This window comes from Juglans microcarpa x Juglans regia, chromosome 1D (assembly GCF_004785595.1).
Source record: "Juglans microcarpa x Juglans regia isolate MS1-56 chromosome 1D, Jm3101_v1.0, whole genome shotgun sequence".
Taxonomy (NCBI): domain Eukaryota; kingdom Viridiplantae; phylum Streptophyta; class Magnoliopsida; order Fagales; family Juglandaceae; genus Juglans; species Juglans microcarpa x Juglans regia.
This window is the reverse complement of record NC_054594.1, coordinates 44,402,182-44,418,889: the sequence shown is the minus strand read 5'-3', so window position 1 is coordinate 44,418,889 and position 16,708 is coordinate 44,402,182. Positions and strand designations below refer to the sequence as shown.

At 37.8% G+C, this 16,708-nt stretch overlaps 2 protein-coding genes across 4 annotated transcripts; one reads left to right on the top strand and one right to left on the bottom strand.

Annotated features, from left to right (window-relative positions):
* Window positions 1–398: 398 nt before the first annotated feature.
* Window positions 399–11,552, bottom strand: LOC121259942 (cis-3-alkyl-4-alkyloxetan-2-one decarboxylase). 2 transcript variants are annotated; one of them, XM_041161767.1, is made up of 11 exons: window positions 11,142–11,552; window positions 10,547–10,622; window positions 10,383–10,468; window positions 9,808–9,901; window positions 9,641–9,717; window positions 9,260–9,387; window positions 8,579–8,650; window positions 7,951–8,021; window positions 7,795–7,870; window positions 763–924; window positions 399–685 (listed from the first exon to the last, which is right to left on the bottom strand). In XM_041161767.1, exons 1-11 carry the CDS (start codon window positions 11,442–11,444, stop codon window positions 646–648), a joined length of 1,185 nt encoding a protein of 394 aa, XP_041017701.1. In that variant the 5' UTR covers window positions 11,445–11,552; the 3' UTR covers window positions 399–645. The 2 variants fall into 2 exon arrangements, with proteins under 2 accessions (XP_041017701.1, XP_041017709.1); XM_041161775.1 differs by having other exon boundaries at window positions 763–906; window positions 11,142–11,548.
* An 870-nt stretch (window positions 11,553–12,422) lies between these two features.
* LOC121258341 (protein FAR1-RELATED SEQUENCE 8-like) lies at window positions 12,423–16,097 on the top strand. 2 transcript variants are annotated; one of them, XM_041159844.1, is made up of 2 exons: window positions 12,423–12,587; window positions 13,940–16,097. In XM_041159844.1, the coding sequence occupies exons 1-2, from the start codon at window positions 12,519–12,521 to the stop codon at window positions 16,049–16,051; spliced, it is 2,181 nt and encodes a 726-aa protein (XP_041015778.1). In that variant the 5' UTR covers window positions 12,423–12,518; the 3' UTR covers window positions 16,052–16,097. The 2 variants fall into 2 exon arrangements, with proteins under 2 accessions (XP_041015778.1, XP_041015787.1); XM_041159853.1 differs by having other exon boundaries at window positions 12,443–12,587; window positions 13,891–16,097.
* Window positions 16,098–16,708: the final 611 nt, after the last annotated feature.

Below are 16,708 nucleotides of genomic sequence, written 5' to 3'. Positions count from 1 at the left end.
GCAGAAATTGCACAATACATTCATTCTGGGAAATTCATCAACTCTTACTGCCTTTCCCATTTTATAGTACTTTTTCATAAATAATAATATTTGCGTTAAAAAGCTCAAAATGCGAACTTCAAGTATGAGGATTAAAAATAAATAATTGGAGAAATGTTTGATCTCTGAAGACAACTTCAACAAATTACCTTTAAAACTACCGTAACGCACCTCAAATACTTGTCTGATATCCCCCAGACAAGATGGTATTGGGATTTCCTTTACAAAATGGTAATTTATAACAAGATCAAATGATGGTCAATTGAAACTCCTTGTTTAAACCGACGGATCGGCAGATGGAAGCTGACCATAGACTTCAGGCCATTTTTGCTTCGGTTGGTCTATTGAGCTTTACTCTATTGAAATGAAACTTGGAGCCTTTTGGGCTCTTTAATTTGAGAATTATCTTGTTGACAAAATTGATTTGTCTACAACATCGTTTTCATTTAGAAGGAAATAAAAAATGATAGAGGAAGGACACTTTAGGGCGAGACATTTTTACAGGGGAGAAGGCTGTCTTACCTTCAAACAAGTGGCAGTACATTTGGATATTAACACTTTCTAGAGGCTATTCTTTGGGTTATAGTTTTGATCCATGCGCTGGATTCAAAAAAATACTTTCAGAGCATCGGTAACTTTCTCGGGCCTGTCAAAATAAGATAAAGGTCAACTTTTCGAAAAAGAAGTTGAACTGCACATGAATGCTGTACCAAAGTGACTCACCAATCCTCCTGTGGCATATGACCAGCACCTTCTATTAACTTCAGCTTGATGGTATTGGGATTTCCTTTCTGAAACTCTTCGGCCAGAGATTGAGGCAAATACTTGTCTGATATCCCCCAAACAAGAAGTACCGGCTTATCCCATCTGTAAGCCCAGAATCCACTAATTCATACTTTATTAGCAGACAGTTGAACAGTATCTTAGTAGAATGAACAATGGTTAATACATGTAATTGATGAAATGCATGAAAACATCCCTCTTAAACTTTGGAAGAATTGGCAATTATTAGTTTGATAGGAAACCACCTGCAATGCATGTTGCATATGGCCACGGGTTTCATAACATGGATTTAGATCCCCTAGAGCATTCTTGCCCAAACTCTAGGACTTAAGAGTAGGAAAGAGATAAATACATAAAGTAGGTCCCACAACATTTATTGAGCATTTAATGCTACTTGAGGAATTCACTCGGGTAGCTATAAGTAGTGTTGGACCTATTTTATATGTCTATCTCTCTTCCACTCTAAACTCTAGAGTTTGGACATAAACTCTAGAGGATCTAAATCTTGATAATAATACTACAACCTGTGCATGTACACAGTATCTATTAAGAAGATTCCTTGCCTTCAGTTTGCTGAGTTGACACGCTACTCATTGTAGTCAAACCCATGTTCTATTACAGTCAAGCCCTTGAAAAGTATGATGCACACGTCAAGGTGCAGAGTCGAGTAAAGAAGCAAACTTTGAGACACAATGTGATAAATTTTCCACAAAACAAGCAACCTTAATTCTAGTAGTTTGTCTAAATTAGTCTACTTACTTTTTGTCCATGTCTTCACACTTAGTTAGTTGTACATATATATATTTGAAATATGATACACGAATGAAGTTAAGGTTAGACTAATTTAGACAACCTCCTAAAATTAAGGTGGCTTGTTTTGTACAGCTCCAAGAATTAAGGTGGCTGGTTTTATGGAAAATTTGTCTATATGGTAGCTGTCAATGCTCCCCCTTAAGTTGGCACATGTAAATCCGTAATGTCCAACTTGCGTGCAAAATGATGAAAAAGTTTCTGTCCAAAGGCTTTGGTGAAGATATCTGCAACTTATTCAGTCGAGGAAGTGTGAACGACTATAAGAAGGCCCAAGCAAATTTTATCAAGAACAATGTGACAGTCAATCTCGATGTATTTGGTACGTTCATGGAACACGGGATTGTGCGTAATGTACAGAGCAGATTGATTGTCACAATGTAAGGTGAAGGACTCGGGATGAGGAATGCCAAGATCAGTAAGAAGTTGCTTCAACCAGGTGAGTTCATAGGTGGTGACGGCCATTACTCGATATTTTGCTTCAGCTGAAAACTTTGCTACTGTAGTCTGTTTCTTTGTAAGCCATGAGATTGGACTAGTCCCTAACTGAATGAAGTAACTGGTGGTAGGACAACTGGCCCAATCAGAATCAGTGCATGCTGTGACATGCATACTGCTAGAGGAAAAGAAGAAGATGCCTTGGCCTGAACTGCCTTTGATGTAGCGAAGAACACGAGTAGCAGCAGTCATGTGAGGAACCTAAGGAGCATGCATGAACTGACTGAAAATGTTGACTGCATAGACGATATTAGGTCAGGTGATGGTCAAATAGATGAGTTGGCCAACTAAACGTCTGTAAGTGCAGGAATCAGGGAGGAGATTGTCGTCTTCAGTGCTGAGTTTCAAGTGTTGTTTCATAGGAAAAGGAGCAGTGCGGGCACCAAGTTGTCCACTATCGGAAATAATATCAAGGCCATATTTGCACTGATTGAGGAAGATTCCTTTGTGTGAGCGAGCAACTTCAAGTCCGAGAAAATATTTTAAAGTACCAAGATCTTTGGTTTTGAAATGGGTGGAAATGAGTCATTTGAAAAACTCGATCTGAGAGATATCGTTACCAGCAACCAATATATCATCAACGTAAACAAGAATAAGAATAATGCTGGTGGAGGTGACAAAAGTAAATAAATAATGATCGGCCTGAGACTGATGGAAACTTGCATCCAGAAGCACAGTTGTTAGTTTAAAAAACCAGTAGCAGGAGGCTTGTTTAAGGCCATAGAGAGATTTTCTGAGCCTACAGACACAGGTCTCCCCCTTTATGCAATATCCAGGAGGTGATGTCATATAGACTTCTTTATCAAGATCGCCGTGTAAGAAGGCATTGTTGTAGAGAAGAAACTGTTCGTTTTAGGTGGTATTTGTGGGCATTGTTGCCATGGCAAAATTGAGAAGAAAGATCGACCCAAACGGAACGTGGATCGATATGATATTCGAGATAATTGGAGATGGATGGGCTAATAGAGTTGAGAATTCAGGTAAAGAACATGTCTTTGGTTTGGTTTCAGTGTGGGCAGTTTGGTGAGTCGGGATCAGGGGGTGAGTGTACCATCGACAAAACTCAACTTGTTTTTGGTGTTCAAAGCTTGAGTCATCGCTTTCTGCCATCTGGAAAAATTGTCTCCGGTGAGGAGACCGGTGACAAAAATTAAGCTAGGTGAAGGAGATAAAGGGAAGGGACAGGTGGGTTGGAGGAGTTAGCTATTTGTGGCTGAGGTGGGTCGGAGGGTTTAGCCATTTGCGGCTGGGGTTGAGATCGGTTTAGTCTGATACCATGTTAAAAACTAAGATAGAGTAATTTGTATGCAAAACCTTAACTTCATTTGTGTATCATATTTTAAATATATATATATATATATGTACAACTATCTAAGTGTGAAGACATGGACAAAAAGTAAGTGGACTAATTTAGACAAACTCCTAGCATTAAGGTGCCTGATTTTGTGGAGCTCCTAGAACTAAGGTGGCTTGTTTTGTGGAGCTCCTAGAATTACGGTGGCTGGTTTTATGGAAAAATTGTTTATATGGTATATATATTTGAAATATGATACACAAATGAAGTTAAGGTTTTGCATACAAATTACTCTCTCTTAGTTTTTAACATATTGACAACTACCATATAGACAAATTCCTAGAATTAAGATGGCTTGTTTTGTGGAGCTCCTAGAATTAAGGTGGCTTGTTTTGTGGAGCTCCTTGAATTCTCCATATAGCTAACCTTAAACAAGCCACCAGCCCCATACCGCCACCAACCCCATACCTGGACTATTGTCTGACACCCAAGAAAAATGCATTTAGTAGCACGGGGGTCTTGCGCCACTGTCCACCACCCAGTGATCGGTATGGGGCTGGAGCCCCATACATGGTTCCTCAGACACCCATCTCTGCAATGGGGTCTATGTGTACCGGCCTGAACCTTCTCTTGCTTTAGCTACCCAATCTACTGTCAATTAGACCTTATGGCATCAACGTCTAGGCCATCCTTCCCGTTTCATTATTCACAGTCTTTTTAATTCTCCATGTATTCTCTTTGATTCTGATGTTTGTGTTCGATCTAAGCACACCAAATTACATTTTTTTATTAATGAAAATAAAAGTAATTTTCCTTTTAATCGCATTTTTTGTGATATTTGGGATGGCTACCATATTTCTTCTCTGAGTGGGGCCCACTATTTTCTCACCATTGTTGATAATTTTTCACGCACTACTTGGATCTACCTAATGCGTTTTAAATTTGAAGTTTATACTCATTTAATGCATTTTTTTACCCTTGTCCAAAATCAATTTGAAACTACTGTTAAAATTATTCGCACTAATAATGGTCAATAATTTCTTTCTCACCAATTTTAACTTATCTTCAGAATCATGGCGTTATTCATGAACGTACCTGTGTTGAAACTCCATAACAAAATGGAGTTGCAGAGCGTAAACATAGGCACCTTCTAAATGTTGCCCATAGTCTTCGTTTCCAAGCACATCTCCCTTTAAAATTTTGAGGCAATTGTGTCCTCACCGCTGCATATCTCATTAATCATATCCCGAGTCGCATACTCCAGAATAAGTCACATTTTGAAGTTCTTTTTAATAAAACACTCAGCTATGATCATCTTCGTGTCTTCATGTGTCTTTGCTATGCACAAACCCTTAGTGCTCACTGAAACAAATTTTTCCACCGTGCTACTAAATGCATTTTTCTTGGCTATCTCAGACAAGCCAATAAATGCCAATACATGGTTCCTCAGACACCCATGTCTGCATGGGTGTCTGAGGAAGGATTTGTCAGATGAAGAAGACGATAGTCCAGCTGCAATGGGCTGGACAACTACCACATAGACAAGATACCATATAGACAACTCTCTAAGCTCTATTGATAGCTACCATATAGACAAATTTTCCATAAAACCAGCCATCTTAATTCTAGGAGCTCCACAAAACAAGCCCCCTTAATTCTAGGAGTTTGTCTAAATTAGTCCACTTACTTTTTGTCTATGTCTTCACACTTAGTTGTACGTATATATATTTGAAATATAATACACAAATGAAGTTAAGGTTTTGCATACAAATTACTCTCTCTTAGTTTTTAACATGGTATTAAACTAAACCGATCCCAGCCCCAGCCACAAATGGCTAAACCCTCCGACCCACCTCAGCCACAAATAACTAACGCCTCCAACCCACCTGTCCCTTCTCCCTATCTCCTTCACCCATCAGATTCACCTAGCCTAATTTTTGTCACTAGTCTCCTCACCGGAGACAATTTTTCCAAATGGCAGAAAGCGATGACTCGAGTTTGAACACCAAAAATAAGTTGAGTTTTGTCGATGGTACACTCATCCCCCTGATCCCGACTCACCAAACTACCCACATTGGAGCCAAACCAAAGACATGGTCCTTACCTGGATTATCAACTCCATCAACCCATCCATTGCCAATTCTCTCGAATATCATACCGATCCACGTTCTGTTTGGGTCAATCTTTCTTTTCGATTCTGCCATGGCAACAATGCCCGCATATACCACCTAAAACAAACCCTTTCTTCCATGTAACAATGCCTTGTTATACTACGACCTTGATGAATAAGTCTACATGACACTACTTCCGGATATTGCATAAAGGGGGAGATCCGTGCCTGTCGGCTTAGAAAATCTCTCTATTGCCTCAAACAAGCCTCCCACAACTGATTTTTTAAACTAACATCTGTGCTTCTGGATGCAGGTTTCCATCAGTCTCAGGCCGATAATTTTTTATTTACTTTTGTCACCTCCACCACAACTCGATGCCCGCACTGCTCATTTTCCTATGGAACAACACTTGAAACTCGGCACTGAAGACGGCGATCTCCTCCCTGATTCCTGCAGTTACAGATGCTTAGTTGGCCAACTCATCTATTTGACCATCACCCGACCTGATATCGTCTATGCAGTCAACATTCTCAGTCAGTTCATGCATGCTCGTCGGGTTCCTCACATGACTACCGCTACTCGTGTTCTTCGCTACATCAAAGGCTGCCCAAGCTAAGGCATCTTCTTCTCTTCCTCTAGCAGTATGCATGTCACAACATACACTGATTCTGATTGTGCCAGCTATCCCACCACCCGCCGCTCCACCACCGGATACTTCATTCAGTTAGGGACCAGTCCAATTTCATGGCGTACAAAGAAACAGACTACAGTCCTTCACCTTACATTGTTGAGCTATGGCCGTCACCACATGGTTGAAGCAACTTCTCACTGATCTTGGCATTCCTCATCCCGAGTCCTTCACCTTACATTGTGACAACCAATTCGTTCTCTACATTGCGCACAATCCCGTGTTCCATGAACGTACCAAACACATTGAGATTGACTGTCATATTGTTTGTGATAAAATTCGTACGGGCCTTCTTACAGCCGTTCACACTTCCTCGACTGAACAAGTTGCAGATATCTTCACCAAAGCCTTAGGACGGGAACTTTTTCATCATTTTGCACGCAAGTTGAGCATTACGGATCTACATGCGTCAACTTGAGGGGGAGTATTGATAGCTACTATATAGACAAATTTTCCATAAAACTAGCTACCTTAATTCTAGGAGCTCCACAAAACAAGGCACCTTAATTCTAGGAGCTCCACAAAACTAGCCACCTTAATTCTAGGAGTTTGTCTAAATTAGTCCACTTACTTTTTGTCCACAAAACCTTAACTTCATTTGTGTATCATATTTCAAATATATATACGTACAACTAATAACTAATCTTCAAATAAAAATTTGAGCACATCAAACTTCATGAAGGGGATGGAAAAACTTGGATATTTTCACCATCAAAATACCCATAAGGCTATGAGTCCTAGCATTGCACAACGAATGGCACATTGAACCTCTAGTGCAACTCAAACATAAATTAGGAACTAGAATGCAAGACTAGTGAGCATACACAAACAAAAAAGGCAGCTAGAAGACACAGGCACTTGAGCTTGGAGGCTGGGGGCTTTAATCCATTTGGAGCAGTTTCTTCTTGCTCTATATTGAGCATTTGACCACAAAGGAAGAAGCCTGTGTTTACGGGTAAGGGTAAGCTATAAGGATGTGATTTCTAAGTACTTCATTTTCTTGGGTTTCCATTATTCCTTTGCTAGCTTCTTTTGAATTCATTTTGGGTTTTATTGATGCTCCAAACTTCAGGGTTTGATTCTATCTTATACTTTACTTTTATCGATCATTTTTTTAAGGCGATTATCTTTGTATACTCTTGCTGCGACTGTTTTACACCTTTTCAAACCCTGAAACAGGAACCTGGAGGGGGGGAAAAAAGATGCTATCCCCATTTTGCAACCAGCAGCATGCTTATTGTCAATGATTCTTGAAAATGAGGAATCATGTTTTGGACTTTGCAATGACATTGAATCTTGCAGGTTTCTACCACATAAGATACATAAAATAATTAAAAGCTGAAACTGCAGTATAGTTCTTAACACACCATATCAACTAGTTTTTAATATGGTTAGGCATTAAAAACTATTTATTTATGTCCGGTGTACAATGTTCTGGATCTGGATTTTGACTTCTAAGATTAAGATTACGGAATGTATACAACTTCTATGCGAAACCTTAGAAACCTGTGCCATAAACACATAAAGAAGAAACATATGTCAAGATATTCAATTCCCCAAGAGCATTGTACCTTTCAGATGCAAAGCCAGCTGCTATTTGGCTTAAGGTATCTGTGAAATTAATCTTTCTTGCAGCTTCAAGAAGAGCTGAAACACCAACACAGAAAACTTAAATACCCAGAATTTTCCCGTCCAAAAATGGTCAAAAGCATAGATGAATTACATACCAAATCCAGGTCCACCACTTGCCAAATATGGTAATCGATACACTTCAGCCTTTTCCAGCTTCAAGACATAACTGCCAAGAGAATAGATTCTTTTGTAAGAGCAATGCATGCATCAAGAGTAGTTATTATGGTACAATGTAAGAATTAGGGAAACTGTTTCCACTGCTCCTCTGGCACATATATACAATTAGCTTTGCTTGGAAGATTATTAGCATTTCCTTAAAATCTTGACAGGATATCTCTAATAAAGGAATGAAATGCTCCTGTTCCCAGAAAAATTTAGCTTGTTCCTTTACTACTTAACAACCTTTTCAGTATTTAAGTAATGAGAAATACTGTTTCAATTTTACTAATAAATGGAATTGTTCCCACCTTAAACAAGGAATCATTAAGCATAACTACAAAAATAAACACTAGTGGGCTATATTCCAGATCAGTAACCGGGCTCAAATACACTTCATCTCAGAAATTCAAAAATGGCAATACCGGACGAATTGACCAAAAGCTTCACTGAAGCTCTAATATTTATTAAAAGACCTAACATACATGAGACAGAAGATGTTACTGACTGCAATCAGAGGTTAAGTTTAAAGTAGTATCAAAGAGCTAGAATACTTTGGATACATACGGGCTACCTGCTTCAATAAAGCGCTCAGCCATAATCGCATTCTGGCATGTAAATTCACCAAAGAGAGGAATTCTAGAAAGAAGCAAGAAAATGATAATGAGAACATAAATCTTCTTATGACTTTTAAGGCTCATAACTTATCAACTCACTCTTTTTATTATTTGGCAGTAGTGTATAACATTACATCATAAAAACAACATTTTTCCCAAGCATGGCATTAATAAATCATCAAACACTAGCATAACCAGTTGTTAAAACCTTGCATATATGGAATATGCCACAGGAAGAGTACCAAAAGCAATGGGAAAATATGGAGTTAAAGGACAGAAGAACTTATGTGGTGTCCTACTAGTAATATGATAAAAAAACAAATAAAAGGATGCAATTTTTAAAAATGTTGGCATTAAAGCACTAAATCCATTGTATGGTCAGTATTTTGAATGTAGCCTCAATGTTGGCTGTTGGCTGAACAACACATGAGCTGCAAGATTATCATCAAATCTCATTGGCAGTAAAGCACTAAAGCCTTTGTAAGGTCAGTATTTTGAATGTAGCCTCAATGTTGGCTGAACAACATATAAGCTGCAAGATTATTATCAAATATAAGCCATTCATCAATTGCTAATTCTTTCAGCAAGGTTATGAGTGAAATCATTCCACTAATGGGTCATATTACTGAACCTTAGTTTCAGAAACAGTCCAGGAATGGGAGATGAAACTGTCAATGGACTGTTCAAAATTGCGAGCTTCGTTATCTTGCTAGGGTTTTTCAAGGCCCAAGTCAACCCATATGAACCTACAAGAAACCCCTTCACGGGGAAAGTGAGACGACACGTCAGACACAAAACTTAAGTGCAACTGCAAACTTTAGCGTTAATATAGGTCTAACATGATTATACTTTTACTTAACTCTTTCCAACGTGCATATCCCATTGCAAATTTAGGATGCCTTGGAAGTTGTCAAACAAAATAATGTAATATAGTCAATTCTGTTAAAGGGTTTTAGATAGTTTTATCACAAATAACAATCTTATAGTTTTTCCCCCACAATTATGTTCAAACCTGAACAACGAGAAAGAAAGGAGATTCGACCCCCAGCACATCAAGTAATCTATCAAATTCCTCATGGAACTCCTTTTCTGTAAAAGTGGAAACATCCACACTTAGAAATATGAGCTTATTGAGGAAGAAAATATGATATGAATGTTTTATTTACCAAATATTTAAACCTGTGTAATCAAAACCATATCCCGGCTGTGGCTTGTCACTGAACCCAAATCCTATCCAATCAGGTGCGATACAGCGGAACCCAAAATCTGACATCTATGTAGGATGAAAGCAAAGGTAAATATCTCTTAAAGCAATACACAAGATCAAATCAGTTGAGGACAGCTGAGAGAGGCACAATCACAACAAATGAATGGGCCAAGTGAAAGGACAGAAAAATGACATTTTGAGACATGGTCAATTGAGACATACAAAGGCAAGTAGATGGTCGGAAAAATGAAGTGTGGACGAACTCTTATATGATTTCTTTTGTTGCTGATATAAAGCAACAATGAAAGTAAACCAAGCAAAGAAAAATGGAGGCCAGATTGCAGGTCTCTGGCTAATAGTATACCAGCTTTTGACAAGCTGGAAGGCCAAGTTCCAAATTATAGGGATGTATTAGACTTAAATCCTTTCTTTAGACGAGAATTTTTTAAATCCCAATGTTTCTGGAAGAAGCAAGAAAGTCAGAGTAGGTAATCTGATAAGAAGCGAAAGTATGTTTAGCATCAACAACAAAATTTGGCAAGGCAACCTGAGACATGACAACTCGATAGCTGTAAGATTGTGTTGGAGCCCCATGAAGGAAGATGATTGTTCCACGTCGGCCCTTAGCCAATCCTGCAAGGATAGAATAAACTTTTCAAAATTCTAAGTTGAAAAAAAAAAGGGAATTAATGCAGCTGCAGATAATTTTACCAGTTTCCCTCACAAACCATCTAAACTTCCCAGACTTGATGGATGAGCCATACTCCCTTCCCTTGTCTTCTATCCTCTAAAATTGGAAAACAAGAAAGTTGCAAGATAGTAATGAATATAGCATGTATTAAGAACCTTCAACAAATGACAAATCACAGACGGGTAGATTATAAAGCGAATGAGTAGTCAATCTGGATTAGCCATTTCTTTACTAAGAAGCTAATATTATTGGGAGTACCGTATACAATTACTGATTAGAATATTAATCTGATGGAAACCCAAAAGAAGATAAAAAAAAAACTAACCATTTTCCATGACTGAATCGTTCTAAATTTTGGGAATTTTCATTGAAATTTTAAAAGGTACTTCTAAAATGGATTTCACAGGATCCAAGAAATAGATTACTTAACATAATTAAAATTTTCTAAGCTTGAGGAGGCCTCCCACAAAGTCCTCAACTTAAAGAATTTGCTAGCTGATAAGAGCTTGGAAACGAGTATGAAACTCCATGAACTCAACGAACATACTCTCTCAAACCAATTGAATAATAGATGATAACAAATTTGAACTAACATCGCCAGCTCATTGAACTTACATAAATCATTTGTCCGACATTGCCGTCCTCAGCAGGGCTCTCCGGGAGCTGGATGGCACTGCGGCTAGATGGGTTGTCCGTTACAAAGCCGAAGGGATTGAAAGCTTGCGTATCTTTGTCTTTGTCATTGCCTTCGGCTTGGTCTTGCTCTGCAGCATTGACTCTGATAGTTCTTCTTGTTGGTGGTGGCGTTGCTCTACTTCTTCCAGTGCTGCTCCTCAGTCTGTCGGAGCTGGTCTTGGCAATGATGGCGGAGTGAGAGAGTGGGAGGTTGAGAGGGGAAGAGAAGAGGGTCCAAGCCATATTGGGTGCTGGAGGTGGAGAGAGAGAGCTGGAAACGTTATGGCGCACCAGCCACCAGCTCCTATCGCATTTTCTCGTGGATCAGAAAACGTTGGCAATGCTACCATTTTGAATATTCTCGTGGATCAGAAATGTTGGGTGGTATTATGTCTAACAATTTTACATTTATCCTCTTCTTTTTGCCTCAGCGTCTCTCTTTATTTTGTTAATATATTTATGAGTATTGCTATTAGGCATCTCAAGCTACCGCTCATATCACATGCTACCTAATTTATTAAAAAAAATAAAAATATATATATTTAAAATAAAATGTAGTTCGAAAATATAAAAATAAAAATTGAAATTGAAATCTTAGGTTGATTCTACCACTTTTTTTTTTTTTACTTTTTTAAATAAATCACATGACATCACATGGTGGTACCACGTTAAAAAGGTCATCTAAGTGATAAGTTTCAGAAGACCAACTAATATTATTCTATATTAATATATTTATTTATGAATAATATTATATATAATCTTTATATGTGTAAATTATGTGCACTTCTTTTGAAAATAATGAAATCCATTAAAAAAATTATGTTTTTTGGATCACATATTTCTCCTAAATTTTTAAAAAAGAATGTACAAAATTTATACAGTATAACCGTATAAATAATTTTTCTTTATTTTATTTTATTTTTTCGTAAGTGTTTCTTAAGGAATCAATAGTTGAGCTTTCCTTTAAAAAAAATAATTTATATTTAATATTAAAAATTCTATCTCTTTAAAATCTACGCTAATAACGAATTATAAAAGATCTAAATCAAGAGCTAATTCAGGATTTATATGGATTAATATATTTCCTTTAACCCCTGCATTTCCAACTAATTGTTAAAACTACCCAAAACTCAACTCAAAACATAGTTTCGCCAAACCGCAAGGACTTCAAACAAATCCCATCTTAAAAAAAAAAAAAAAAAAAACAAAACAAAATAATAATAAAAAAAAAAAAAAAACCCGAGGCCTGAGAGAAGCCTTAGGGCAAAACTAACCTCTCATACTTTGACACAACGCGTGTGACCCTCTCCGTCAACCATGACCGACGATAGCTCGTTTTCTCCGGCCATCGACGCCTTATCACCGCAACCCAACATCGGAACCACCGTAAGCACTCCACTCATCCCTTCCAATTCCGCCGTGTTCTTTGTTGATTCAGTGCTCTCTCTTGTGTGATTAGTATCTCCCCGCCCAAAGTCAGTCTGGACCTTGGTTTCATTTTCTCTTCACATGGCCCCCCACTTTTACACACTTTTGAGGCAACTTGAGACTATTACACCGAGTTCTCTTTACTGCTAAATTTAGGTTTTGAATTTACTTCTCAAATATAGCCCAGGAGTTAGTTTAATTAGCTCACTCGAGTGAAATTCTACATACATACATATGTGTGCGCGCGCGCCATATATGGAGTTTTTTGTTTTGTTTTGTTGGGGATGCTAATTATGACTGAGATGGTTTGGTCGTGTGCTGCAAAGATAGTTGTGAATGATCTTGGGTATATAATGATGTTTACTTTTAGAATTACCAAGTAATCTCTGAAATCTTGTAGTTCTAAACAATGTTTTATGCAAACATACAGTCAATGTAGTGCTAGTTTACAATTGAGTGTATTCTTCTGTAATATCGGTATGTGAAAGAGAATGCAGTCAACGTAGTGCTACAAGATTTCTATGTTGAAATATATTCATATTAGACTAATTGCTGAGATGAGATATGTTTGTGATTAAGTGCAGTGGTATTATCACTGTTTAGTAAGATGTCATCTGCAAATAAAAGTAGTACGGAAACACGTCTCGTTTCCTAGGATATTATTACAATGTGGAAGTTTTTTATATGGTAGTTAGCCGCATTCCCAGTGATGATAGGCCTGAGTAGAATCCTTGAACCAACTTTTTCCATTAAAGAACCTTGTAATTTCTTAACTGATAGGAATTAGCTCAAACTCACTATTTTTTTAAGTATCAGAGCCTCGGCGAGTTAGAGTTGAGGTTGGCTGGAACTGAATTGTCAGAGTTGGAAAATATAGAAAAATAGTGAATAACGAGTTTCAGGTTGCACAATAAATAGCATTACGAGACGGAAGAGATGAAAATGTTGCCGTTTCTATCACAGATATTGGATGATATACCAATGATGGTGAGTGTCATGTTTGACTTGTTGGCCTGTAATGAACCCATCTTAGCCGCATCATTCCTGGAGTTTTAATTGTATGTACATAATATTTTTTAATATCTCTGTACTTCATCTAAATTAGTTATATGAATTGGAAATATATTGCCACTATTCTACACGTTGGATATGAATACAAAAGGTTCAAGAGAATTGAATTATGATAGAAATTTGAACAAGGTCAATCTGAAAGATTAACAATATACAGAACAAGATTGATGTTGTTTTCTCTGTTTTATAGATGTTATCTTTTGAAGCAGCATTGAGTGATGGCTTGTTTCTTATACCAGATAGAAGATGGTTCTCAAAACAGCAAGCAACTGCTCGAGAATGATGTTGACCTTGAAAATGACCATGAAACTGAGCAGTTGTTTGAGACTGAAGACAATGATCATGAAGGTAATGGTTTCGAGAATGAGTGCGAGCAATTGTTTGAGATTGAAGGCAACGACCTTGAAACTGACAGGGATGATACAGCCATAGTTGATGGTCAAAATGGCATATCTGAGAGAAAGGAGTATCCCCCACCAGTTGCGGGGATGGAATTTGAATCATATGATGATGCTTACAATTTTTACAATTGCTATGCCAAAGAACTTGGGTTTGCTATCAGGGTGAAATCTTCTTGGACAAAACGCAACAGCAAAGAAAAGCGCGGTGCAGTGCTCTGTTGCAACTGTGAGGGTTTCAAAACAATAAAAGAAGCAAATAGTCGCAGGAAAGAAACTAGAACAGGTTGTCTAGCAATGATAAGGTTGAGGTTAGTGGAATCTAACAGGTGGAGAGTTGATGAAGTCAAGCTTGAGCACAATCATTCATTTGATCCCGAAAGAGCACAAAACTCCAAGTCACACAAGAAGATGGTGACTGGTGATAAAAGGAAGTTGGAGCCACCTGTTGATGTTGAAGTACGGACAATCAAGTTGTATCGAACACCTGTGGTAGATGCAATTGGTCATGGAAGCTCTAATTCCAACGAAGGAGAACCTAACAACCATGTTGATCGTTCCAAGTGCTTGAAGCTTAAAACAGGAGATGCACAAGTCATTTATGATTACTTCTGTCGGGTTCAGTTAACCGATCCAAATTTTTTCTATGTGATGGATATCAATGATGAAGGGAATTTGAGGAATGTATTTTGGATTAATTCTAGGGCTAGGGCTGCATACGGTTATTTTGGTGATGTGGTTGCATTTGACACAACATGCTTGTCAAACAATTATGATATTCCACTCTTTACATTCGTTGGTGTGAATCACCATGGGCAGTCTGTTCTGTTGGGTTGTGGTTTGCTTGCAGATGAGACATTAGAAACATATATTTGGTTTTTTAGGGCATGGCTGACGTGCATGTCTGGTCGACCTCCACAAACCATCTTAACAAACCAGTGCAGGACCATGCAAAGTGCAATTGCGGAGGTGTTCCCCAGGGCTCACCATCGATTTTGTTTGTCACATGTCATGCAGAGCATTCTTGACAATTTGGGAGAGTTGCTGGAATACGATGCATTTCAAAACGAATTTAGGAGGATAGTGTATGATTCTTTAAAAGTGGATGAATTTGAAATGGCTTGGGAAGACATGATCCAGCACTTCGGAATGAGAGAACATGAGTGGCTTCAACTTTTGTATGAAGATCGAGAGCGATGGGCACCAGTATATTCGAAAGACACATTCTTTGCTGGAATGTCCAACTTTGAAAAGGGTGAGTCCATGAGCCCTTTTTTTGAGGGTTATGTGTATCAACAAACTTCTTTGAAAGAGTTTTTTTACATGTACGAATTAGTTCTACAAAAGAAGCATCAGAAAGAAGCTCTTGATGATCTTGAGTCAAGAGATTCAAGCCCTATTTTGAAAACAAGCTCCTATTATGAGTTGCAGCTTTCTAAGATGTGTACAAAAGGAATATTCCAGAAGTTCCAAGATGAGGTAGCAATGATGTCTTCTTGTTTTGGACTAACACAAGTTCATGCAAATGGGCCAATTGTAACATACATGGTTAAAGAACGTGAGGGGGAGGAGATTCTGCAAGGCGTCAAGAATTTAGAAGTTATATATGATAAAGCAGCAGCAGAAGTCCGTTGCATTTGCAGTTGCTTTAACTTCAAAGGCTATCTTTGCCGACATGCGTTATGCGTCCTTAACTATAATGGCATAGAGGAAATCCCGTTTCAGTATATTTTGTCTAGATGGAGGAAGGATTTTAAGCGTCTCTATGTACCAGATCTTAGCTCCAATAATGTTGATATCACAAACCCAGTACAGTGGTTTGATCATTTGTACAGACGAGCCATGCAGGTTGTTGAGGAGGGCATGATATCCCAAGATCATTATATGGTTGCTTGGCAAGCATTTAAAGAGTCCTTGAATAAGGTTCGGCTTGTAGCAGATAAGCATGTGTAAATTACAATAATTACCTCAATATTAATGTGCATAATTCTCTGTCTCAGCCGTTTTCTTTCATGTGGCATATAGTCCTTGTGTTCATGCTGGCTGCATTGCTTGGTGTCTTTTGTATCTCCAATATTATAACTGGATCGAAATATTCTGAAAAATATCAATCAGCTTGGTCTTTTCAAAAGAGAAAAATGAAGGAATAAGGAGGAAGGAACAGCCAACCAGAAAGAAGGAAGAAAATAGAGATTTGCTAATCTCCATCTTGCTGATCAAATTATGATATTCGTGCAAGAAATGTGTAATACGTGTTCTCTTCGTGACACCCCCTCATGGTATTTTACCGTATAATTCTAAAACATTATAACAAATTTACAAATAATAGATCTTACTTGAGTGTAGTTCTTGTTAAAAACTGGATCAGTTGACAAATGAACAATGCTTTATTATAAACCACAAAAGATGTGTGTTCTGTTCCATGTCGAGAATCCAATTCTAACATGAATGAATTGAGTTATTATATTTATAAGTTGGTGTTAATAATATACATTCCATATCGCTTATATAGTAAGTTTTGATTTATAAGAGATTTAATTTTTAAATTTCTATTGCAAATCAAATCATATAAAGTCAATAGTTAATTGAGTTCTGCTACATACAACCAAT

Coding starts and splice junctions, on each gene's coding strand:
- LOC121259942 (XM_041161767.1), bottom strand. CDS start 11,444: ATGGCTTGGACCCTCTTCTCTTCCCCTCTCAACCTCCCACTCTCTCAC. Junction 8,022..8,578: donor TTTATTGAAGCAGGTAGCCC/GTATGTATCCAA, acceptor TTCTCTTGGCAG/TTATGTCTTGAAGCTGGAAA. Junction 7,871..7,950: donor AAGTGGTGGACCTGGATTTG/GTATGTAATTCA, acceptor TTGGTGTTTCAG/CTCTTCTTGAAGCTGCAAGA.
- LOC121258341 (XM_041159844.1), top strand. CDS start 12,519: ATGACCGACGATAGCTCGTTTTCTCCGGCCATCGACGCCTTATCACCG. Junction 12,588..13,939: donor AACCCAACATCGGAACCACC/GTAAGCACTCCA, acceptor TTCTTATACCAG/ATAGAAGATGGTTCTCAAAA.